General features: G+C 41.0%; 1 protein-coding gene across 1 annotated transcript in view; it reads left to right on the top strand.

Annotated features, from left to right (window-relative positions):
• LOC131943164 (secretin receptor-like) overlaps positions 1-24,507 on the top strand; it is a gene marked incomplete at its 3' end in the record, with an annotated part of 132,381 nt that extends 107,874 nt beyond the window's left edge. Inside the window, exons 4-11 of the mRNA XM_059303175.1 lie at positions 6,598-6,708; positions 8,816-8,943; positions 10,209-10,303; positions 10,954-11,122; positions 11,756-11,912; positions 21,744-21,804; positions 23,162-23,231; positions 24,422-24,507. Coding sequence (XP_059159158.1) covers positions 6,598-6,708; positions 8,816-8,943; positions 10,209-10,303; positions 10,954-11,122; positions 11,756-11,912; positions 21,744-21,804; positions 23,162-23,231; positions 24,422-24,507 — 877 coding nt within the window. The remainder of the gene's footprint in view (positions 1-6,597; positions 6,709-8,815; positions 8,944-10,208; positions 10,304-10,953; positions 11,123-11,755; positions 11,913-21,743; positions 21,805-23,161; positions 23,232-24,421) is intronic.
• Between the last annotated feature and the right edge of the window lie 299 nt (positions 24,508-24,806).

The following is a 24,806-nucleotide window of genomic DNA, read 5'->3' as shown; positions in this document are numbered from 1 at the left end:
CCTTCTCTCGTCCCATGTATCACCACCTTCTCTCGTCCCATCTGTCTCACCACCTTCTCTCGTCCCATCTGTCTCACCACCTTCTCTCGTCCCATCTGTCTCACCACCTTCTCTCGTCCCATCTGTCTCACCACCTTCTCTCGTCCCATCTGTCTCACCACCTTCTCTCGTCCCATCTGTCTCACCACCTTCTCTCGTCCCATCTGTCTCACCACCTTCTCTCGTCCCATCTGTCTCACCACCTTCTCTCGTCCCATCTGTCTCACCACCTTCTCTCGTCCCATCTGTCTCACCACCTTCTCTCGTCCCATCTGTCTCACCACCTTCTCTCGTCCCATCTGTCTCACCACCTTCTCTCGTCCCATCTGTCTCACCACCTTCTCTCGTCCCATCTGTCTCACCACCTTCTCTCGTCCCATCTGTCTCACCACCTTCTCTCGTCCCATCTGTCTCACCACCTTCTCTCGTCCCATCTGTCTCACCACCTTCTCTCGTCCCATCTGTCTCACCACCTTCTCTCGTCCCATCTGTCTCACCACCTTCTCTCGTCTCATCTGTCTCACCACCTTCTCTCGTCCCATCTGTCTCACCACCTTCTCTCGTCCCATCTGTCTCACCACCTTCTCTCGTCCCATCTGTCTCACCACCTTCTCTCGTCCCATCTGTCTCACCACCTTCTCTCGTCCCATCTGTCTCACCACCTTCTCTCGTCCAACGTATCACCACCTTCTCTCGTCCCATCTGTCTCACCACCTTCTCTCGTCCCATCTGTCTCACCACCTTCTCTCGTCCCATCTGTCTCACCACCTTCTCTCGTCCCATCTGTCTCACCACCTTCTCTCGTCCCATCTGTCTCACCACCTTCTCTCGTCCCATCTGTCTTACCACCTTCTCTCGTCCCATCTGTCTCACCACCTTCTCTCGTCCCATCTGTCTCACCACCTTCTCTCGTCCCATCTGTCTCACCACCTTCTCTCGTCCCATCTGTCTCACCACCTTCTCTCGTCCCATCTGTCTCACCACCTTCTCTCGTCCCATCTGTCTCACCACCTTCTCTCGTCCCATCTGTCTCACCACCTTCTCTCGTCCCATCTGTCTCACCACCTTCTCTCGTCCCATCTGTCTCACCACCTTCTCTCGTCCCATCTGTCTCACCACCAACTCTCGTCCCATCTGTCTCACCACCAACTCTCGCCCCATCTGTCTCACCACCTTTTCTCGCCCCATCTGTCTCACCACCTTTTCTCGCCCCATCTGTCTCACCACCTTTTCTCGCCCCATCTGTCTCACCACCTTTTCTCGCCCCATCTGTCTCACCACCTTTTCTCGCCCCATCTGTCTCACCACCTTTTCTCGCCCCATCTGTCTCACCACCTTTTCTCGCCCCATCTGTCTCACCACCTTCTCTCGTCCCATTTGTCTCACCACCTTCTCTCGTCCCATTTGTCTCACCACCTTCTCTCGTCCCATTTGTCTCACCACTTTCTCTTGCCTCAAGTTATCAGCTTCATCTCCTTCTCTATCTGTCACTAATACGTTCCTTTATTCCAGAACTTTCTAATATTTGTATCACTAAATAAACATAATATGCTTAAAGTGCTTATTTGTTCTATTTGTTGGCCGTGTATTTAGAACGTTAATTAGGTATCAATCTTAAAGCCTCATTAAAAAATCGTTAATACGATAACACTCTTAAAACCTCATTAAAATGTCAATCGATTCTAAATTTGCCCAGTAAATAAACGCCTTTAGAAATTTGTTTATGCACTTCGATATTCCGTCTCGTTTGTAAATCGTGAGGATATTGCTCGATTCAAATTTTTGGACCCTCACAACTGAGTGTTTATCCACAAAGTTCACTTGATAAACATTGCGACACATTAGTTAGCTTTTATAAGTTTAGATAGGGATTGAGTCATACTTATTATGTACGTTCTTGTGAAATGTTTAGGCAAGGTAGTAAAGTAAGTAAAGTTTCCCTTTCAAACCTGACGGTCTATGGAGCAAATGAAGTAGAGTTTACTTGTTTCTGTGACCTCGGCATATGAAGAGATAGTGTGGTCAACACTATGCCCAGCCGCCTTTACTTTCCCTAACGTGAGTTAGGTACCCATCAGAGTTGGGTGGACTCAGGGACGGTCTACTGACTTGAACCCGGATTCGAACTCGAGACATACGGGTTAGCAGTCCAACTCTCTACCGCTAGACCACTCCGTCCCATGTTTAGGCAAGGTAAGGCACCGTAATTAACTGAGTCGTCTATAATTTGAGTCATTAATTCACCAGCCATCAGGAGCAGGGTGAGGCCACACCCCTACCCCACCCCCACACATACACCTCTTCTTTATATAAATATAACATTCGACAAATTATTGCGTATTTATACGGACACCGTTTTGCTGCAACAAATGTTTACGTCTATATCAGTGGCGGAACTAGAAAAAAGGGGCCACCCCGCAAACACATTTTTTAGGCCCCCCATATAAATATTTAGGCCTATATGTATATATGTATATATATATATATATATATATATATATATATATATATATATATATATATATATATATATATATATATATATATATATATATATATGTATATATATATATATGTATATATATATATATATATATATATATATATATATATATATATATATTTATATATATATATATATATATATATATATATATATATATATTTATATATATATATATATATATATATATATATATATATATATATATATATACTCAAACACTACATACGAACATAGGATACTTAATGCTGGCCTGTTCGTGTTATAAGAATTCGAGTTTTTTTTTTAAATTAAAACAAATTACAACATCATGTCAATTTTTGTCATGTGTGTAAGTGCATTAGTCTGTTTTGTGAAAATCAGTTGTATATTATCTCTGCCGTAGCACCACTAGCTACATTTCGGTCAAAAGACTATAAAACATGAAAGCTTTCTGTAAATAATGGTGTCTCGTGTCATGTTTATTTTTATGTTTTTTTGTTTTTATTTTATTAATTTTAAATACATTTTCTTTCTGTACAGTGTCTTTCTTTAGTAAGTAATTTATAAACAAATAATAATAAAGAAAAGTAATTGCTTTTTAATTTGTTTAGTACAAATCTATTAAAAAGCGGCTTATGAGCATCACTATTTGACTATTTAAAAAAGGGAAATAAGTCATGGAAGTGGTTTGAACGTTTGCTTATCTTTGAAAAGATTGATTGTATGAGAAAGAGGACTCTGCTTTCACAGTGGTTTAAAAACGAAGGAAAAATGAGCGGGAAGTGGTGTCTATAGAATAAAGATAATCCAACCGCAGCTACGGTAATCTTTTTTACAAAACAAACATTAAGTCAAAAATGCAAGAAATTTTTTTTAACTATAACAATTTTTTTTATGGTCGGCCGTGGGCCCCTAAATGGCGTGGGCCCCCCCGCATTGCGGGGTCTGGCGGCACTGTAGTTCCGCCCCTGGTCTATATCCTGTACCTTCAAAGTACCATGAAACAGATTCACTTAACAATTCTATACGTTTAACCCCGGAAAACAATTTCACACATCATAGAGATAAGCATGAAATAATACTACATTACTACAAGATGTATTTTTAAGTAGCTGATGACAGTAGCGTAGGGAGGTCGGGTGTCACCCGGTGCGGCACTTAATGGTGTCACCCCCCAGAGGCGTAGCGACCCTTTCCTGGGCAAACTTTCAATTTTAGATTTGCACCCCCCCCCCTCAAACTTTCGATGCGCACCCCCCTCCTCAAACTTTCTATTTACACCCACCCCCCTCAAATTGTTCTCTATATATTTTGCTATTTTTTGCCTTGGTCACCCCCCTAAATGGTGTCACCCGGTGCGGTCCGCACCCCCGCACCCCCCCCCCCCCCTCGCTACGCCTCTGGCTGATGATAACAAATGAAATCAGAGTTGTAATACCTTATTTTACAAAGGTTATATTTTATTAATTTCTAAAAACGAAGTGTTTTACAATCAACCTTCAATAAAGGCACATAATATTTAATGCATCGATTTTTCTTCTTTTTTCCCAATCGTGTGTTATTTAATTAGAGCAGGGGTCTCCAAACTTTTCAGTCCGAGGGCCGCATGAACAATCAAATTTGAGTTCGGGGGCAGTTTCTTCCAGGCATGTCTTTGATTTTTCTGGGCAAAGTTCCTTAGCCATCACCAACAAATGTTTTTTTCGTGGCAATAAGATCTCCGCGGGCCGGATGAGAGGACATTGCGGGCCGCATCCGGCCCGCGGGCCGTAGTTTGGAGACCCCTGAATTAGAGTAACTAATTAAACAGTGAACCAGTTCGTGCAATTAAAATCAGCTTCATTTATTATACAATTAAAACAAAATCTTCAAGGCTTGCTAAAAACTCCGAGCATCCTGGACCAGAGGCGTAGCGACTTATTCCGGCGCCCGGGGCGGACTATCAATTTCTCGCCCACTCCCTCCTTTTTTTATATGTAATTATTCCTGTCTATGAAAAACCTCCCCTCTTAATTCTGTGTATAATTCGATACTTCAGCTTAAAAAAGCTTTTAAATTAATTTTGCTACTCCTTTTGGCGCCCCCTTGGGATCGGCGCCCGGGGTGTCCGCCCCCCCCCCCCCCCACCTCCCCAGATACGCCACTGTCCTGGTCCAGCCTCCTATCTTGTCACACCTTTACCCAACTAGATCTATTTTTTTGTTGACGTGTGCCGTGTCTAAGATTTCACTCCATCCACAACTCAACTTCTATCAAACTTTTATAGAAGACGATCCACCCTTTCACTAACAGCAAATCATCTCTATTACATTATTTAGTAAGAACCCATGTCCACTAAAGTCAGATTACCTACCGTTTTTACCAACTCACTGTCAAAATATCGAATTATCCGACGGCAAAGATCTTCTTTTTATTTTTCTAAATTGAATATTCCATCTTTTCAATGATATGGAATCTCACAGTGAAAGGGATTTTTATTTTTCTAGCGACCGCTATGGACGGGCATGATAGGTATCGATCCTATAGGTATCGATTCTGGAAGACGCGAACAATAAGCGATCCAGTGCATCTTTGCTCTAGCTGCGAAAACGTTTGCCGGGGAATAAAGTGGGTAACCATAGCAACGTTTTAAGATATTGTTCTGTGTTATTGGTGGACTTAGTTTTATTAGTGATAGAAACTGTTAAAGTGCAATAGTCTTTGCCATATAACCTTTTTCTAGTATTTAATTATTTACTAGGAAGATAAGTTATTTTATACGCTGGGTTTTTGTTGCTAAGTGGTGACACTTTTTTCGTTTCTGTGTCCAAAAGTCTAATTTTTGTGTTGTTCCACATGTCCAAAAGTCTAATTTTTGTGTTGCTCCATATGTCCAAAAGTCTAATTTTTGTGTTGCTCCACATGTCCAAAAGTCTCATTTTTGTGTTGCTCCACATGTCCAAAAGTCTCATTTTTGTGTTGCTCCACATGTCCAAAAGTCTCATTTTTGTGTTGCTCCACATGTCCAAAAGTCTCATTTTTGTGTTACTTCAGGTGTCTTAAAGTCTAATTTTTGTGTTGCTCCATATGTCCAAAAGTCTAATTTTTGTGTTGCTCCACATGTCCAAAAGTCTAATTTTTGTGTTGCTCTACATGTCCAAAATTCTAATTTTTGTGTTGCTCCACATGTCCAAAATTCTAATGTTTGTGTTGCTCCACATGTCCAAAAGTCTAATTTTTGTATTGCTCCACGCGTCTATAAAGTGACATTTTGTTTTGATTAACATATAACGTGAAACATAATGTCTGTGATGACGCAAGATTACGTCAGACATGTTTAGCAGATATAGGTTAGCAGAAACAGACTATAGGCCTAGTTGGTTGGGTAGAGAGGCCAATGGGCGCACAGGGCTGACCGGTCACGTGGGACGGTCAGCTGACCACTGAGGCGTGGGGCAGTAGAGCGATGGGCCAGGAGTTGTTAGGTAGCGGTCAGAGACGGCCGAGAATGTAGATAGTTAGGAGATCCTGATTAGCTAGCGAGGGCAGAAGGTGTTAGGTTGTAGAATGGAGCAGATGTAGCTATGTAGAGAACAGTTAGTTAGTGTTAGGATTGGTCATGGGAGTGCGTAGTAGTAGGTAGCATGTGGTATGAACAGTCAGTAGTAGAAGTAAATAGTACAGTGTAGATCAGTTAGGTAGAAACTTGAACATATATATCATTTTAATAAAGAACAATTATAGGTGAACTTGAACTGTGTGTTATTGGATTCATTCGTTCCGGCCTTCCTAAAATCACCACCCTCACAATGTCCATACTCCAGCTTTTTCCAAACAATTAATCTTGAGAAGCCGCCACCCTAATTACGTCAGTAAACATACGCTTATGAAATCTTTAACATGTTTTTCCACAACCAACATTTTTACCATTGTTTCTAAAGAAATTTTGTTGTTTGATGTTCTGTTTTTATTGCATTTCAGAGCTTGTCATTATACAAGTTTCTAAACGTGTTTTTTTTCTTCAGTTTTACGTGATTGTAATAACGAGATTGTTTTTGTATTCCCCCTCTCCACCCAAACAACCCACTTTTTAGAAAACAACTGCCAACCAGTTTGGGATGGACTACTCTGCTGGCCGGAGACGCCACCGGGTACCACGGCAACCCAGCAGTGCCCGGATTATGTCTTGGGGTTCACCACTTCCGGTGAGTTATTTTTAGACCTACCTCACATCGTGCTTTGAGTTTGTTTGTTGTTTTTTTTTTTTTGGCTTTTTTTTTGTTTCTTGTAAAAATTAGCCCCAAAATTTACTTTTAAAAATTTCCAAGTTTAAAATAGAAGCAATATTAAGCCTGCGTCAAATTATTTCATTTACGTCAAATCCCTAAACTTCTAAATTTCTCAGAGTATTTTTCTTCAGTCAAAAATAGAATTGCGTCTTTGGGTTTCCGGTCACCCAAAACACCAACCGTTACCCCAATAACAAAGAGTTCCGACTAAAGGGAGGTGAATGGTGCGAGGCAGGACTCGACTGGGCGGCCAGTAATTGTCTCAGCTGTTCGCTAAAGTACACCGTGTTCGGAACAGCCGGACCAGAAAACTAGGGCTGTCATTCTCGATGCTTTATTACGTCACTGAGATTCTGAGAGAGAAGAAATTGGGCTTTAGGGAAAGGGGGGAAGCTGGTTAACTCTTTTAATGTGAATAGGGCGAATTTGGTACTTGAGAGAAAAAGCGTTTACCATAACAATTCTAGAATATAAGTAGTCACTTGTTTTTTCTGAATTAGCTTCATAGGAAATTATGTATATTTTTAAAACTGTTTTAAGTCAGTTAAATGTTAAAACTATACTCACACCACGAAAAACTTTTACTTAGTGTCAACAAAGATGTGTTAGGGGGTCGTCCATAAATGGCGTCACACTCGTAGGGAGGAGGTGGGGGTCCGTTATTTTGTGACGGTGTGTGATGAGGGGGGGGGGGGGGGGTCAGATGGTGCGACGTCACACTTTTGCTTTATAAAAAAAGCAGTGTTAGAAAACGAATTTTAGACGTTATTTAGAGTTTTAGAAAACTGTTTTAATAAATTATAATAGGAATTGATTTATATACTCTATTTTGACAGAGTTCAGTCAAGATTTAGGAAAAATATCGATGTTTAAAAAAAATTCAACTGCAGTTTTGAGAGGGGTTGTAGGCTGAGTTGTGACGTCAATTTAGGGGGGGGGGGGGTCTGGCTTGTTGTGACAATGTGTGAAGGGGGGAGGGGGGTAAAAGTCGTCAAAACCAGCGTGACGTCATTTATGGATGACACCTTAGGTTAATTATTAGTAGAAAAATGCATTATTATAGCAATTATTAGCTTTCTCTAGTTTATTAAAACAAACCTGCACACATTCCCGTTTTTTTTTTTAAATTATGTTAACAATATCAGCCTGTGTGTGTATAGAATGCTGCTGAAATATTAAAACCTTCCTTGATTTCGTTAATGTTGTCCTTGGTGTATTTGTGAGTGTGATGACGCAAGATTACGTCAGACATGTTTGGCAGATATAGGTTAGCAGAAACAGACTATCTATAGGCCTAGTTGGTTGGTCAGATAGAGGCCAATGGGCGCACAGGGCTGACCGGTCACATGGGACGGTCAGCTGACCACTGAGGCGTGGGTCAGTAGAGCGAGAGGCCAGGAGTTGATAGGTAGCGGTCAGAGACGGCCGAGGAATGTAGACAGTTAGGAGTTGATGATTAGCTAGCGAGGTAGAAGGTGTGAGATTGTAGAATGTAGAGAACAGTTAGTGTTAGGATTGGTCGTAGTGGTAGGTAGCATGTGGTATGAACAGTCAGTAGTAGTAGTAAATAGTACAGTGTAGATCAGTTAGGTAGAAACTTGAACATATATATCATTTTAATAAAGAACAATTATAGTTGAACTTGAACTGCGTGTTGTTGGATACATTCGTTACCGCCTTCTTAAAAAACCCCACCCTCACAGTGAGCTGTAGTCTTACCTTGGTCGTTTTAAATAACTACAGGACCTTTCGTTAATTTTAATTTAGTTGGTTAGTCTTTTCATGATCTTTCCTTTATCTGTTCTTGTTTTATACTAGTTTTTTTCGTTGGTTTGTTGGTTTATCTTTTTGTAATTTTTTTTCATTATTCTGTTCATGTTTTATACCTGGGCTTACCTTGGTTTTTTTTTTATAGATTGTTAGTCTGTTCAATGTTTTTTTTGTTTGATCTTTTAGTGATCTTCCTTTGATTTTTTCATGATCTTTCCTTGATCTTTTCTTGATCTTTCTTTGACCCACCCAGAAAACGCGACGCGTCGCTGTATGTCTGACGGTACATGGTACGTGGACCGGGATCGAAACACAACCTGGACTGACCTCAGCTTGTGTAGAGGCATCAGGCACAACGATATGACAATCAGTGTTGTCGAGGTAGGTGTCTTCGTCCAATGTTGTCGAGGTAGGTGTCTTCGTCCAATGTTGTCGAGGTAGGTGTCTTCGTCCAATGTTGTCGAGGTAGGTTTCTTCATCTAATGTTGTCGAGGTAGGTTTCTTCATCGTCCAGTCTGGTCGAGGTAGGTTTCTTCGTCGTCCAATGTTGTAGACCGTAGGTTTCTTCATCGTCCAATGTTGTCGAGGTAGGTGTCTTCGTCTAATGTTGTCGAGGTAGGTTTCTTCATCTAATGTTGTCGAGGTAGGTTTCTTCGTCGTCCAATGTTGTCGAGGTAGGTTTCTTCATCGTCCAGTCTGGTCGAGGTAGGTTTCTTCGTCGTCCAATGTTGTCGAGGTAGGTGTCTTCGTCGTCCAATCTCTTTTAGTCGTTTAAGTGTTTGTCTCATTATGCTAGTTGTCTAGCCGTGTACAGAAAGCCACACCCATTCAAGAGTTTGTTTCATTAATCTATCCATACTCTCGATAAGTACTTGCGTGCGGTTAAAGTGGGTTTTGGTCGATTTGTGTTCAATTTTCAATGAAAAGAACAGCTTGTATTCTTCTTCTTTTTCTTAACTTTAATGTCAGACGTGATTTCCTCCAACACTGTTAAGTATTACGTGTCAACTTGGAATGCGCCATGTAGGTAGTTGACTCCGATTTCAGCCTGCTTTTTTTTTCTGGGTTTGCTTCCAAAGCCGTTGTCTAACCAAGAACAAAGTACAGGGCAGCTTCTATTGAATAACCTTGTTTTTTTTTTTTATCCCAAAGTGTGGAAGTTAACGGTGTGGTGCGGTCGAGTGGTAGGACACGACATTACTGTTCCAAATGTCTTGTACCGAACTCGAACCCGTCGAACTTCTCAGAGTCTACCAAGCACCTGGGGCAAGGTTATGCATGTAGGGCACAGAGTTTCTTCCAGGCATTTCTTCGCCTTCCCCCCCCCCCCCCCGCGAAGGAAGTCTACCGTCATCGCCCCCCCCCCCCCCGACCGAAATTGAATTTATATAGAAAATATATACTTTTAACAGTGTCCTCCCCCCTCCCTGAAAATTTGAAAGTGCCCCCTACCAGAGAAAAAAGTCTGGAAGAAACACTGTTTGGGCAGCATGTCATACGGAGGTCAGAAAACAAACAGGTGAACTCTACCGCACCTGCCGTATTGCCTGCCAAGTACTAAGTTGTAACTTTTGTGTGTTTTAATTGTGTAGTTTAACTCTACAACGGAATTCAATAAAATAAATTCACTCTGGTATTTTCTTCAGTCGCATCTGGGTACCCTAGGCCTGATGTACAATGTTGGGTACGGAATTTCGCTGACTTCGTTGGTTCTCTCTGTGATCATTATGATTGGCTTCAAGTAAGTGACAAACGTTGTGTTGTGAATGGTTAAAAAATGTGGCAAGCGTTATTTTGTGAATGGTTAAAAAGTGACAACCGTTATTTTGTGAATGGCTTAAAAAATGACAAACGTAATTTTGTGGATATCTACGTTACCCTTCCTGTTATCCGAGAACAGGAAAAAACAAAACATAGTAGGTCTACCCCATGGGATGCTAGAAATATTCGAAAAATAATCGAAAAGCCCAGTGCTAAAAGTACTTAAGTCCGGCTTGTGAAGCTCAAACCAAGCAATCGTTGCTATCCTACTAGTATGGCTGCATATGATATACACATATTATTATTAATGCTGGAGTATTTATTTAAGTCCCTCTTATAAGCACCCATATAATATTTTTCTAGTTATTTTTTTAATCCAATTTGAATTTGTGAACTCAGTTACTTTAAAATGTTATCTAAGTAAGCACTTTCAGCATTGCTTTTTTTTTAAGTTTAGGGTGTCGCAGTTTTATGGGGTTTTGTGTCCTTTTTTATTCGAAATAAAAGTTTATAACATGTGCCAGATAAATTGTTTCTTTTTTTAGTCTTTTCTTATTCGAACTAAAAGTTGACCAGTTGAATTTTGTTTTATTCGAACTAAAAGTTGACCAGTTGAATTTTGTTCACCAGAAAGCTCCACTGCCCGCGCAACACAATTCACCTGAATCTCTTCTTCTCCTTCATACTGCGCGCGTCCATTTCATTCATGAAGGAAAACTTACTGGTCAAAGGTTTGGGGTTTCCCGGTGACGTCACACGGGATAAAAACAACTTCCTGATCTTCAAAAACGAAAGTACTGTAAGTATCCAATTTTTCGTTTTAGGTTTAATACAACATTAATCCCAAATACACGACATCGATTGCGCTAAAGAATAATACATTAAGTAAAAGTACTGTTTTAAATTGGCTAATTAAAGTTAAATATTACATGAAAAACAAATTAATTTTAAAATGAGCTTGGTTAAATTATCACTCAAAATAAAAAGTACTTTGTATGACAACCAACAATTAACATTTTAATCTGGTAAAATACTTCTCTTTGGAAATTGCGTATGGCTTTTGTTGTTAGAGTACATTAAGTGTTTAATGATCACCACCTTTACTCACGTTAGCATGCACGTCAGCACACAAAGTGCAAAAACAAAGCTGGCCCAAATTTTGGACAAAGTCTAGTTCATAAAAGTCTATACTTTTAGTCTTAACTACAAAAAATATTAACGTTTTCAATTAGCCTGCTTTTCCTTTTTACAGCTTTTTGTTATACTCATAAAATTGACTCTTTTTTAAAATGTACTTTAAACGATCTTTTTAAACTAAAAATTTGTTTTAATTAAAAAATTGTTAAAAGAACACGTTTTAGTTTGAAAGTGTCATAAAGATTTTTTTGTTTTATTATTGATTTTTTCTCCCACTCTCCGCCATCTTTCGCAGCATTGGGAGTGCAAGTTATTTTTTGCGTGTTTTAACTACATCCTTGGTGCCAACTACATGTGGATCTTCGCTGAGGGTCTGTACTTGCACATGATACTGTCGGTGACGGTCTTCTCTGAGAGGGGCAGTCTCAAGTGGTACATTCTGCTGGGATGGGGTGAGTTGGTTAGTGGGGTAGGGTGGGTGGTGTGGGGTGGGGTGGGGCAGTCTCAAGTGGTACATTCTTCTTGGATGGCGTGAGTTGGTTAGTGGGGCAGGGCAGTCTCAAGTGGTACATTCTGCTTGGATGGGGTGAGTTGGTTAGTGGGGTAGGGTGGGTGGGGTGGGGTGGGGTGGGGCAGTCTCAAGTGGTACATTCTTCTTGGATGGCGTGAGTTGGTTAGTGGGGCAGGGCAGTCTCAAGTGGTACATTCTGCTTGGATGGGGTGAGTGGGGGAGGGGTGGGTGGGGTGAGGTGGGTGGGGCAGTCTCAAGTGGTACATTCTGCTTGGATGGGGTGAGTTGGTTAGTGGGGAGGGGTGGGTTGATTAGTGGGGTGGGTGGGGTACGGCAGTCTCAAGTGGTACATTCTGCTTGGATGGGGTGAGTGGTGGAGGTGGGGTGGGACAGTCTCAAGTGGTACATTCTGCTTGGATGGGGTGAGTTGGTTAGTGGGGAGGGGTGGGTGGGGCAGTCTCAAGTGGTACATTCTGCTTGGATGGGGTGAGTGGGGGTGGGTGGGGTGGGGTGGGGTGGGTGGGGTGGGACAGTCTCAAGTGGTACATTCTGCTTGGATGGGGTGAGTGGGGGTGGGTGGGGTGGGGTGGGTGGGGTGGGACAGTCTCAAGTGGTAAATTCTGCTTGGATGGGGTGAGTGGGGGTGGGTGGGGTGGGGTGGGGTGGGTGGGGTGGGACAGTCTCAAGCGGTACATTCTGCTTGGATGGGGTGAGTTGGTTAGTGGGGAGGGGTGGGTGGGGCAGTCTCAAGTGGTACATTCTGCTTGGATGGGGTGAGTGGGGGAGGGGTCGGTGGGTGGGGTGGGGCAGTCTCAAGTGGTACATTCTGCTAGGATGGGGTGAGTTGGTTAGTGGGGAGGGGTGGGGTGGGGCAGTCTCAAGTGGTACATTCTGCTTGGATGGGGTGAGTTGGTTAGTGGGGTGGGTGGGGTGGGGCAGTCTCAAGTGGTACATTCTGCTTGGATGGGGTGAGTGGGGGTGGGTGGGGTGGGGTGGGTGGGGCAGTCTCAAGTGGTACATTCTGCTTGGATGGTGTGAGTTGGTTAGTGGGGCAGGGCAGTCTCAAGTGGTACATTCTGCTTGGATGGGGTGAGTTGGTTAGTGGGGTGGGGTGGGTGGGTGGGGTGGGTGGGGTGGGGCAGTCTCAAGTGTGTAACGTTAACCTATCTATCAGCCAAATAGAAGGAGAACGTCCCCGGATTCTTTTTTCGGGGTCATATGCAAATGCCTTACGGCCAAAGTGGATGAACACTTAACACAACGACCACTAGGGCTCGAATTTAATGTCTAGGGAAGCTAGTGATACTATTGTAATTAACACTCATCCAATCTACATACGACCTTTTAATCAGCGAACTCAGAAGTGGCAGAACACAATGTTGAACTAAATAAAATATTTAATGTATAAAATATCAAAAACCCAACTTACACAATGTAGGAAAAAACACTATCACAGATTTCTACACTGTCTAAAGAACAGCCACAGGCCACACAACACTGCTGTAGCTTCAAGACTTACTTAGCGACAAGTAATATTAAACTAGAAGACTAAATCAACTGAAGAAAACAAGGCACACACAGGTCTTAAGTACTCTCACGTTCAAATGGTCAGAGTCTATAGCCGGACAATATGGACGGCTGCCTGATCGAGGTAAAACTGCCTCGTAGGCTGCCAGGTCAAGATAAAACTGCCTCGTGTTGCGAGTGTGCAGTGCAATTAAAGACTTCTGTGACAGGGGAGGTTATCCTCAACTCATGTCGCCATTGGTTGGGATAATCATCTGATCAGAATCATTCAATCAGATTTTAATGGAAAATTTCTATGTCCCAAACACCTTAATAAGTCAGTGGAAAAACCCCAGGTGTTACACCATCATTCCATATAAGGAATTATACAATGTCAAAATAAAAATGACTCGACCTAAGTAGGTCACATCCCCTCCCTTTTTGGAAGTGACAGATAGGTTCCACAAAAACATACATAAGGAACCAATCTGGCAATGAAATAACAAAAATGTTTTACAAATGTAGGCAATCAAAATCATAATACCAGATGAAAATATCCCTGAACATAAAAGGGAAGTAACTCCAACTTTTACACTTGGTGAAAGGGGAGTAACCCTTCAAAAAGTAATTATACATCAAAATCCCTCAAAAGGGGGTATTACAATATTTCCATGTGGATATTAAAGTGGTAAACCCGCCAGGGTAAGACCTTTATTTCAATGACTAGCTACAATATCAATTGAGTCATATGAGACATATTATTATAAAAGATTACATATAATCAAAAACCACCTTTAATTAAGGTTCACCTGAAAATAAACAAAATATTCAACAGGATTGGAATTTTGAAAAAAATTCAAAACTCACACCACTCATTTTCATATGAGTGACACTCAAACAAAACCTGTTTATGGTCCTAATGAACCACAAAGCGTGTCACATGATCAATGTGTGTAACAAGATTTTACATCCTTGACAAACAATCAGCCACAACATTATCACTACCCTTAATGTGTGAAATTTCCAGATTAAAATTTTGGAAATATAAGCACCATCTTAATATTCTTTGATTTGTCTGTCCTAACTTAGAGGTAAATTTCAGGGGATCATGGTCAGAAAACACTCTGACTGGATTGGTTGAAGAAGAGACATAGACTTCAAAATGTTGTAATGACAAAACCAAAGCTAAAGCCTCTTTTTCAATAGTAGAATAATTCTTTTGGTTTTCATTTAACTTCCTGGAAAAAAAGGCAATGGGATGGTCAATTCCCATGTTGTCTTCTTGAAATAGGACTGAGCCAATGGCTAAGTTGCTAGCATCAATGGCAAGTTTAAAGGGCTTGCTAAAATTTGGTGCAGCCATAACAGGAGCATTTGATAGAAATGACTTAATGGTTAAAAAAGCTTCTTGACATTTATCTGACCATTCAAACTCAACACCCTTTTTCAATAATGCAGTAAGAGGTTCAGCAATAGCTGAAAAGTTTTGACAGAACCGCCTATAGTAACCAGCCATCCCAAGGAACTTTTTGATCTCTTTACAATTTTTGGGAGGTGGTAACCTTACAATAGCATCTACTTTAGCTTCAATGGGCCGAACTTGGTTCGTTCCCACTTGATAACCCAAATAGGAAATTGAAGCTTTACAGAAATCACTTTTATGTAAGTTTACAGTAAAATTAACTTCAGACAATTTTCTAAAAAGGTTAGTCAATTGAACAATATGTTCTTCAAAAGTATTAGAAAATACAACTATATCATCTATGTAGGCCTCACATTGGTCTATGTCAGCAATGACAGAGTTAATGACCCTCTGGAAAGTTTGACCAGCATTTCGCATACCAAAGGGCATGCGTTTGTATCTATAAAAACCATTAGGGGTTACAAAAGCAGATAATTCTTTTGCACGGTCAGATAAGGGGATTTGCCAGTATCCTGAAAGTAAATCAATTTTGGAAATTATCTTAGCCTGACCAACTTTATCAATAACGTCCTCTATCCGAGGTAATGGATAGGAATCAGCTTTGGTGAGCGCATTCACCTTCCTAAAGTCGGTCACAAACCTGAAAGATCCACCGTCTTTCGGTACTAGGAGACATGGGGAACTCCAGTTGCTGAAACTGGGCTCAATGATATCATTCTTGAGCATATAATCAATTTCATCTTTTATCAAAGCAGCTTTTTCCGGGTTAACTCTATAGGGGTGTTGTTTAATGGGTTTTGCGTCACCAACGTCTACATCATGAGGTGGAACCTTCGCTTCTTTGGGGACATCCCCAAAAATAGAGGGAAATGTCTCAAATAACTGAGACAATCTATGGCTTTCCTCTGTGGACAAATGCATAAGGTGGACATTCAAATTATCTAAAAAGGAAGAATTTACCAATTTTGGGGGTTTCAATTTATCATGTATCACATCATCAGAAACATTTGAACATACAGGTAAAGTAATTTTAGCTGTGGATTGAAAATTGTTACAATTATCATAATATTTTTTCAGTGAGTTGACATGATACACTGTCTGTTTCTTTCTTCTGTCGGGCGTATTGACAACATAGTTCAAATCACTTAATTTTGAATGCACAGTAAAGGGTCCACAATATCTCAAGGATAACGCATTGTTCAGATTAGGTACTAGCACAAGAACTTTGTCGCCTGGATTGAATGTTCGTTTACAAGAACTCTTATCATACAGTTCTTTCATTCTAACTTGGGCCTTTCTTAAGTTCTTGTGAGCCATTTCGCACACGGCTTTCAGTCGAACGTGAAAATCGTCGAAGTTTTCCACTGGATGATCACTGGTACCTGACCAACGTTCGTGTATCAGCTTCAGGGGGCCACGGACAGAATGTCCAAACACAAGTTGAAAAGGCGAGTAGCCTAAAGAGTCCTGGACACAGTCCCTCGCGGCGAAAATAATCCAAGGAACAGACTCATCCCATTGGGTGTTACTATTAGAGAATGTCCTTAGCATGGTTTTGAGGGTTTGGTGGAACCTCTCAAGTACGCCTTGAGACTGAGGGTGGTAGGCTGAGCTGGTGATGTGGGTAACGCCTAGCTTGGCTAGCGCTTCCTGAAAATGGTGACTGGTGAAGTTGCTGCCTTGATCTGTTTGCACGATTCTAGGTAATCCAAAGGTAGTGAAGAACCGGGTCATGGCTCTGACTACAGTCTTTGCCTTAATGTTCCGTAAGGGAATCGCCTCGGGAAAACGGGTACTTGAACACATAAAGGTAAGTAGGTACTCGTTGCCCGTCTTGGTTTTAGGCAAGGGACCTACACAGTCCATGACGATTTTAGAAAAAGGTTCTTCTAATACAGGAATCGGACTCAAAGGGGCCTTAGGAATTGTCTGGTTTGGCTTTCCGGCCAACTGACAGTTCGTGCAACTTCTACAGTAACGCGACACATCTTTTCTCATTTTGGGCCAAAAGAACAGTTCTTTGATCTTCGCCGTCGTTTTAGTGACACCTGGGTGCGCTGACATTGGATGGTCATGTGCCAGCTTAAGTATTTCATGCCGATAAGGTGGAGGGATCCACAGCTGGTTTTTACCCAACCATGGTTCGGCTGGTGAGGCAATCACTGGTATAGCGCGACGAAAGAAGAGGCCGTTCTCGGAGAAATATTCTCCATCGTCAGATGATAGAGATTTTTCGACCGTTGCTTGGAGCTCCGCGTCGACTTGTTGAGCTTTAATGATGTCTTCCTGAGATATTCTCAGGGGTAAGCCCCGACTTGTGTTCTCTGGAAGCATAGACTCCAGTTTGGGAGTCGAATTTCTTGACGATGATGGTAGATGTGGTTCAGACGTTGTGTCAGCCAATTGTTTGGTCTGGCTTCTTGTCACCGCACATGCAGGATACAGTTCATTATCATTATCTGGAACTGTTGACAAAGGGTCTGAAACCGTACAGGGGTATACTTTGCTTCCCGCAAGGTCATTCCCTAGAAGTAGGTGTACTCCTGGGACAGGAATACTATCTATCACACCTAAAATGACCTCACCTTCGACGAGATGATGTTTCAGGGCAAACTTGTGTAGAGGGACGACAGTAGATTTTGTCCCCACTCCCTGGATAATGGAAATCCTTCCGGTGTTCGTCTCTGGTGTAATGTCCATTGAACTTTTCAAAAGGAGTGATTGTGACGCTCCTGTGTCTCTTAGAACGGTGATATTCTTCTGAGACAACGGATCACCTGGTTTGCTAATGATGGCTTCGGCAATAAAAGATGAAAAGTCAACTTTTCTCGATCCCTCGAGATCGGTAGACTCGGAAGAAACTGGATGGTGGCGAGAACAGTCAAAATGTGACTGCACATAATGTGTGGAGACTTGACTACCTTCTTGCGGACACTTAGGGTTAGAGTCCTTTTGAATTCTAGAGTTCATAGTTGAACTGGCTGCTTGAGGGGATAGAGCATAGTGCGCGGAAGTACGCACCACCTCTCTGTTATTCTGAAGACGTTTGTAACAGTCCTTGACAAGATGACCAGGCCTTTTGCAGAACTGGCATACTGCTCGACGATTGAGAGTTGATCTTGGTTTCTCTCTGGACTGTGATGCCTTCACGTGTTGGCCAACAGGAGGATTGCTGCCAAAAAGGGGAAGCACGGGGTTGAGGCGGTTTCCTGACACTGGTGGTTTCTTATGCACCAACATATATGTGTCAGCCGACTCAGCAGCCTTCTGGATGTCAGTTATCTTGTTATCCAGTATGTGTAGTCGTATCTCTTCAGGCAGGGACGATAGGAATTCTTCCCTTAGGATAAGTGACCTGAGTTTCTCAAACTCAGAAACTTCCTCAGAGTGTAGCCACCTTGAGAATATTTTCTCCTTTTCAAAGAGAAATTCCACATATGATTGTGTGGGTAACTTGCGGAGTGTTCGGAATTTTGTCCGATAGGCCTCGGGCGTCAGTGCGTAGGCCTTTAAAATGGCAGTCTTGACCAAACTATAGTTATTTTGAACGTCGTGAGAGAGTGCCTGGTATGTTTTTGCAGCTTTCCCAGTAAGGACAGAGCTCAATAAAGCAGTAATGGAGGTTTCGGGCCATTCACATGTCTTCGCTAAACTCTCAAACGAGTTAAAGAAAACGACCAAATCTGTTTCATCAAATTTAGGCACTAATTTCCCAAATTTGGCAATCACTTGCCCTACCGACAACTTTTTTGGATCTACCAGAGAAGTGACATCACTAACTTTACCAAATTCTGATTCCAACCTCCTCCTATCTAAAGCAATTTTAACCTCTAACTCCTGTTCTTTTAATGCCTTCTCTAAAGCAACTTTCTCCTCACGAAGTAATACACCAGCCAACAAACTTTCATCAAATACCCCTTCATTAATGAAATGAACAACAATTTTATCTCTCAACACCTCTGACTTCTGCGTAACAGAATAATCCAATTTCAATTCCTTAACAACACTAACCAAAACTTTTCTACTCAACTTTTCGACCTCTTCAAAAGTAGGATTAGCCAAAAAAGACTCCATAACACTAACTTGAAAATCACAACAAGCCTAGATCCTTTAAATTAACACACCGTGTTGGGCCGTGTACTTGACCTCTAAATGTAGGACGACACGTCTGCTTATTTGACCTAGATACTCTAGCCTGAGCGCGCGTTGTAAGAACACTGCGCTACTGGATATAAAAACAACTAAATCCAACTAACCTTAGTATTCAACTGATATAACCAACAACTGGAACGACAGATTAAATCTCGGCGAGACCCCACTTTGTAACGTTAACCTATCTATCAGCCAAATAGAAGGAGAACGTCCCCGGATTCTTTTTTCGGGGTCATATGCAAATGCCTTACGGCCAAAGTGGATGAACACTTAACACAACGACCACTAGGGCTCGAATTTAATGTCTAGGGAAGCTAGTGATACTATTGTAATTAACACTCATCCAATCTACATACGACCTTTTAATCAGCGAACTCAGAAGTGGCAGAACACAATGTTGAACTAAATAAAATATTTAATGTATAAAATATCAAAAACCCAACTTACACAATGTAGGAAAAAACACTATCACAGATTTCTACACTGTCTAAAGAACAGCCACAGGCCACACAACACTGCTGTAGCTTCAAGACTTACTTAGCGACAAGTAATATTAAACTAGAAGACTAAATCAACTGAAGAAAACAAGGCACACACAGGTCTTAAGTACTCTCACGTTCAAATGGTCAGAGTCTATAGCCGGACAATATGGACGGCTGCCTGATCGAGGTAAAACTGCCTCGTAGGCTGCCAGGTCAAGATAAAACTGCCTCGTGTTGCGAGTGTGCAGTGCAATTAAAGACTTCTGTGACAGGGGAGGTTATCCTCAACTCATGTCGCCATTGGTTGGGATAATCATCTGATCAGAATCATTCAATCAGATTTTAATGGAAAATTTCTATGTCCCAAACACCTTAATAAGTCAGTGGAAAAACCCCAGGTGTTACACCATCATTCCATATAAGGAATTATACAATGTCAAAATAAAAATGACTCGACCTAAGTAGGTCACAAGTGGTACATTCTGCTTGGATGGGGTGAGTTGGTGGGTGGGGTGGGTGGGGTGGGGTGGGGTGGGGCAGTCTGAAGTGGTACATTCTGCTTGGATGGGGTGAGTTGGTTGGTGGGATGGGGTGGGTTGGTGGGTGGGGTGGGTGGGGTGGGGCAGTCTCAAGTGGTACATTCTGCTTGGATGGGGTGGGTTGGTGGGTGGGGTGGGGTGGGTGGGTGGGGTGGGTGGGTGGAGCAGTCTCAAGTGGTACATTCTGCTGGATGGGGTGAGTTGGTTAGTGGGGAGGGATGGGGTGGGACAGTCTCAAGTGGTACATTCTGCTTGAATGGGGTGAGTTGGTTATTGGGGTAGGACAATGTCAAGTGGTACATTCTGCTTTAAAATGTTGTTATATCGTCCCATTCATTGCATACTTTCAATGATCGAGGGAATGTTAAGTCTCCATTCTTCACAACTCATCTACCATCACTAACACATCCCTCCTCAGGACATTCTATACGGTAATGTTCCTAGTGAAATTTACATCACACTTGTGTATCCTATCCATCATTTAATTACGAACCCAACATCGATCAGAAAAAATATACCGACGTGTTTTTCCGTGTCTTTTTTTTTTACGATCAGAATTCAATAGCGACAAATATTGGACCTGGGAGTTATCTCCCCTTCTGTGTATAGACTGATGATTTTATTATTTTTAAACATCGATATCTTCACGCAAGGGATAATTAATTCCCTCGATCCATTTTTTTTCTTTCTATTTTTATGTAGAAGGAATTAGTGAATGACAGTTTTCAGAAACACTCAATAGAAAAAATAGAACGAATGTCCATTGCCAATTAAGGTCACCTCTAACTAGTGATATACTGCTAATTAAATTAAGGTTATGTGGTTGTTAGCATGCAAGCTACCACGTTGAATAACTCATCATCTTTTCCCGTTTGTGCCCAAGACACATGGGGCAGATGAAGTAGAGTTCATATGTTTCAATGACCTCGGCATACAAGGGTATAATGTGGTCATCACTATTCCCAGCCGCCTTTGTTTCCTTAACGTGAGGGACGTTCTACTGACTTGAACCCGGATTCGAACTAGAGACTTACGGGTTAGCAGTCTAGCGCTCTATTGCATGTTAAATTCTATAACCCTTGCGTTAGCTGTTTGCCTTTTTAAAAAATCTGCCCAAGTGTAGTTGGCTACCCGAAAAAAAATGTATGGCTTATAATGTAGAAAAACGAGGGACGGGGTGGTTGAGTGATAGAGCGAACTACTGCTAACCCGTAAGTCTGGAGTTCGAATCCCATGCTCGGGTCAATCGAACGTCACTTAGTAAACCCAGCACTGATGGGGAACTTACTCACGTTAGGCTAAATAAAGACGGCTGGGCTTAGTGCTGACCAACTATCCCTTCATATAAAGAGTTCACAAATACAGGTGAAATCTTCTTCCTCTATACTTTATTTCTTATAAAGATGTTTTAACCAGTAAAATGAATCTTTTTCTTCAATGTTTTAATATATTTGACATCTCGCAGTTATTTCAACGACTAATCTAATGTCTAGTTTAACAATAGATATTCTTGCCTTGCCATCGGAGACATCAATGTTTAACACATATTTTTACAAGTATATCAGCAATTTTAACGACTTATGTGATACATAATTAGATTAATAATAAATATTTTAGCTTTTTTATCGGAGACATCAATGTTTTAATATATTTTTATGTATTTCTCCCAGCATCGCCCTTGACCTTCATGATACCCTGGATTCTTGTCCGACTCTTCAAAGAGGACGTTCTGTGAGTTGATAAAGTTTACTTAGGTGGGGGGGGGGGGGTTAAGAAATTAATTCACATGAAGAGGATGAGCAGCTAATTCATGTAATTCAAACAGAGTTTCTTCCAGGCATCTCTTCGGGGGGGCGAAGCCCCCCCCGAAAAATTTTTACCGCCCCCCCGAACGAAATGAAATTTATATAATTTATATAGAAAATATATACTTTTAACAGTGTCCGCCCCCCCGAAGAAAGTTTACCGCCCCCCCGAAGATTTCAAGTGCCCCCCCGGAGAAAAAAGTCTGGAAGAAACACTGAATTCAAAGTCTCAACATCCTCTATTTTCTCTTTATATCTCTGTTCATCTATATTGTTCTCCCCCCCCCCCCTTATCTCTCTATCTCTCTCGCTCTTTCTTCTGTGTATTTCATAATACATTAACTAAGTTGTTTGTTTATATTTCTTATTTTCTTGTTAACCACTGTTGAAGGCTACTTGTGTACCCTGTTTTCTCTTCAAAAACTGTTGAAGACTATTTGTATGTACTATTATTTTCTCTTTAACAACTGTTGTAGGCTATTTGTACGTACTCTATTATTTTCTCTTTAACAACTGCTGAAGGCTATTTGTACGTACTCTATTATTTTCTCTTTAACAACTGCTGAAGGCTATTTGTACGTACTCTATTATTTTCTCTTTAACAACTGCTGAAGGCTATTTGTACGTACTCTATTATTTTCTCTTTAACAACTGCTGAAGGCTATTTGTACGTACTCTATTATTTTCTCTTTAACAACTGCTGAAGGCTATTTGTACGTACTCTATTATTTTCTCTTTAACAACTGCTGAAGGCTATTTGTACGTACTCTATTATTTTCTCTTTAACAACTGCTGAAGGCTATTTGTACGTACTCTATTATTTTCTCTTCAACAACTGTTGTAGGCTATTTGTACGTACTCTATTATTTTCTCTTTAACAACTGCTGAAGGCTATTTGTACGTACTCTATTATTTTCTCTTTAACAACTGTTGAAGGCTATTTGTACGTACTCTATTATTTTCTCTTTAACAACTGTTGAAGGCTATTTGTACGTACTCTATTATTTTCTCTTCAACAACTGTTGAAGGCTATTTGTATGTACTCTGTTATTTTCTCTTTAACAACTGTTGAAGGCTATTTGTATGTACTCTGTTATTTTCTCTTTAACAACTGTTGAAGGCTATTTGTATGTACTCTGTTATTTTCTCTTTAACAACTGTTGAAGGCTATTTATATGTACTCTATAATTTTCTCTTTAACAACTGTTGAAGGCTATTTATATGTACTCTATAATTTTCTCTTTAACAACTGTTGAAGGCTATTTATATGTACTCTGTTTTAGGTGCTGGAACACTCACCCCACCCCGGGCTATTTTTGGATCATGAGGGGACCGATCGTTCTATCCATTGTGGTAAGTTGCTGACATTATTAAACATAGTTACTTTAATCCATCGGTTCTTAACCTATTTTGAGGTATCGAAACCCACCAGTCTCAAACGCGCATTCACCGAACCCTTTTTTAACGGTTCTATCGTCCACATTGACAAAATCCGATCGTGAATGAGTCGTGTGTGTCTTGACCTCCTGAGACTGACTCAACGAAGCCAGGTCAAGAACCACTGTTTTAATCGAATAGGTTCTGCGTTTTCTTGATTAGCATGAGCTTAAGAGTTTAAGGCATGGCTTTATGCAGTTGATAACAAGCTGAGCCTGTCTGGATCTGACCTCCCTACCCCCCATCCATTTTTTTCTTTCACCAACCAACATACCCCCCTCTCTCACCATCCCATCAATCTGAAATCTGTATCCGTTAATTAACACTAGCTTTACACTGAGATCCCATGCCATTCTGGGAATTAAAAGTCCGTTAGATGCCGTTTTCACCACCTGAGACTACAGGGCTTACAAAACAGATGAACTTTGAACTTTTTACTCATTTTATTTTTAAAATACGGGGGAAAAACGAACCAATTCAAAGTTTAAAGGTGTGAAGACGTGGTTCAGTAGTAGAGTGCGTGACTGTCAACTCAAAAGTCTCCAGTTCGATTCCAATGCATGTTCATGAGTTCATTAATAGATAAATGTCGGTTGGTGGGAAAAGTAAAGACGGCTGGGCATAGAACTGTCTGAATTTTGTTCTTTCCCATACCAACATCGTGAAAATCAGTAAAATAACTTTAAATGTTTGTTTCTAATGCACAGGTGAACTTCATATTTTTTTCTCTTGTCCATTTGACCTTGACCTTTTTTCTCTTGCGCGGGTGACCTTCATATTTTTTCTCATGCCCAGGTGACCTTATTTTTTCTTATGCCCAGGTGACCTTCATAATTTTTTCTTATGCCCAAGTGACCTTCATATTTTTTTATGCCCAAGTGACCTTCATATTTTTTCTCTTGTCCATGTGACCTTGATATTTTTCTTTTGTCCTGGTGACCTTCATATTTTTTCTCATGCCCAGGTGACCTTGATATATTTTCTCTTGTCCAGGTGACCTTCATATTTTTTCTCATGCCCAGGTGACCTTCATATTTTTCTCTTGTCCAGGTGACCTTCATATTTTTCTCTTGTCCAGGTGACCTTGATATTTTTCTTTTGTCCAGGTGAACTTCATATTTTTCCTGAGCATCATCCGGGTCCTCTTCACCAAGCTGAACGCCGTGAACACGCAAGAGGCGAAGAAGTTCAGGTACAGGTGAGAGCTATCTTCAGTCTGCCTCCCTGCCTCTCCCTCTACCTGTTGCTCTAACCACCCATGTGACATAACACATTCACCCCCTCTCCCCCCTCCACGCACGTTGTTTTTTCTAATTATAAACAAACAATTAATCAACCAAGTAAGAAACTGTATTTACTTCTGGAATATATATATATATATATATATATATATATATATATATATATATATATATATATATATATATATATATATGTATATATATATACACTTTTTTATTTAGTTACGTTATATGCATGTGGGAATATTAC

This window comes from Physella acuta, unplaced genomic scaffold (assembly GCF_028476545.2).
Source record: "Physella acuta isolate Inbredline_101_S28 unplaced genomic scaffold, ASM2847654v3 ptg000444l, whole genome shotgun sequence".
NCBI lineage: Eukaryota > Metazoa > Mollusca > Gastropoda > Physidae > Physella > Physella acuta.
The sequence above is the reverse complement of the archived record's forward strand: the minus strand, read 5'-3'. Positions and strand labels throughout refer to the sequence as shown.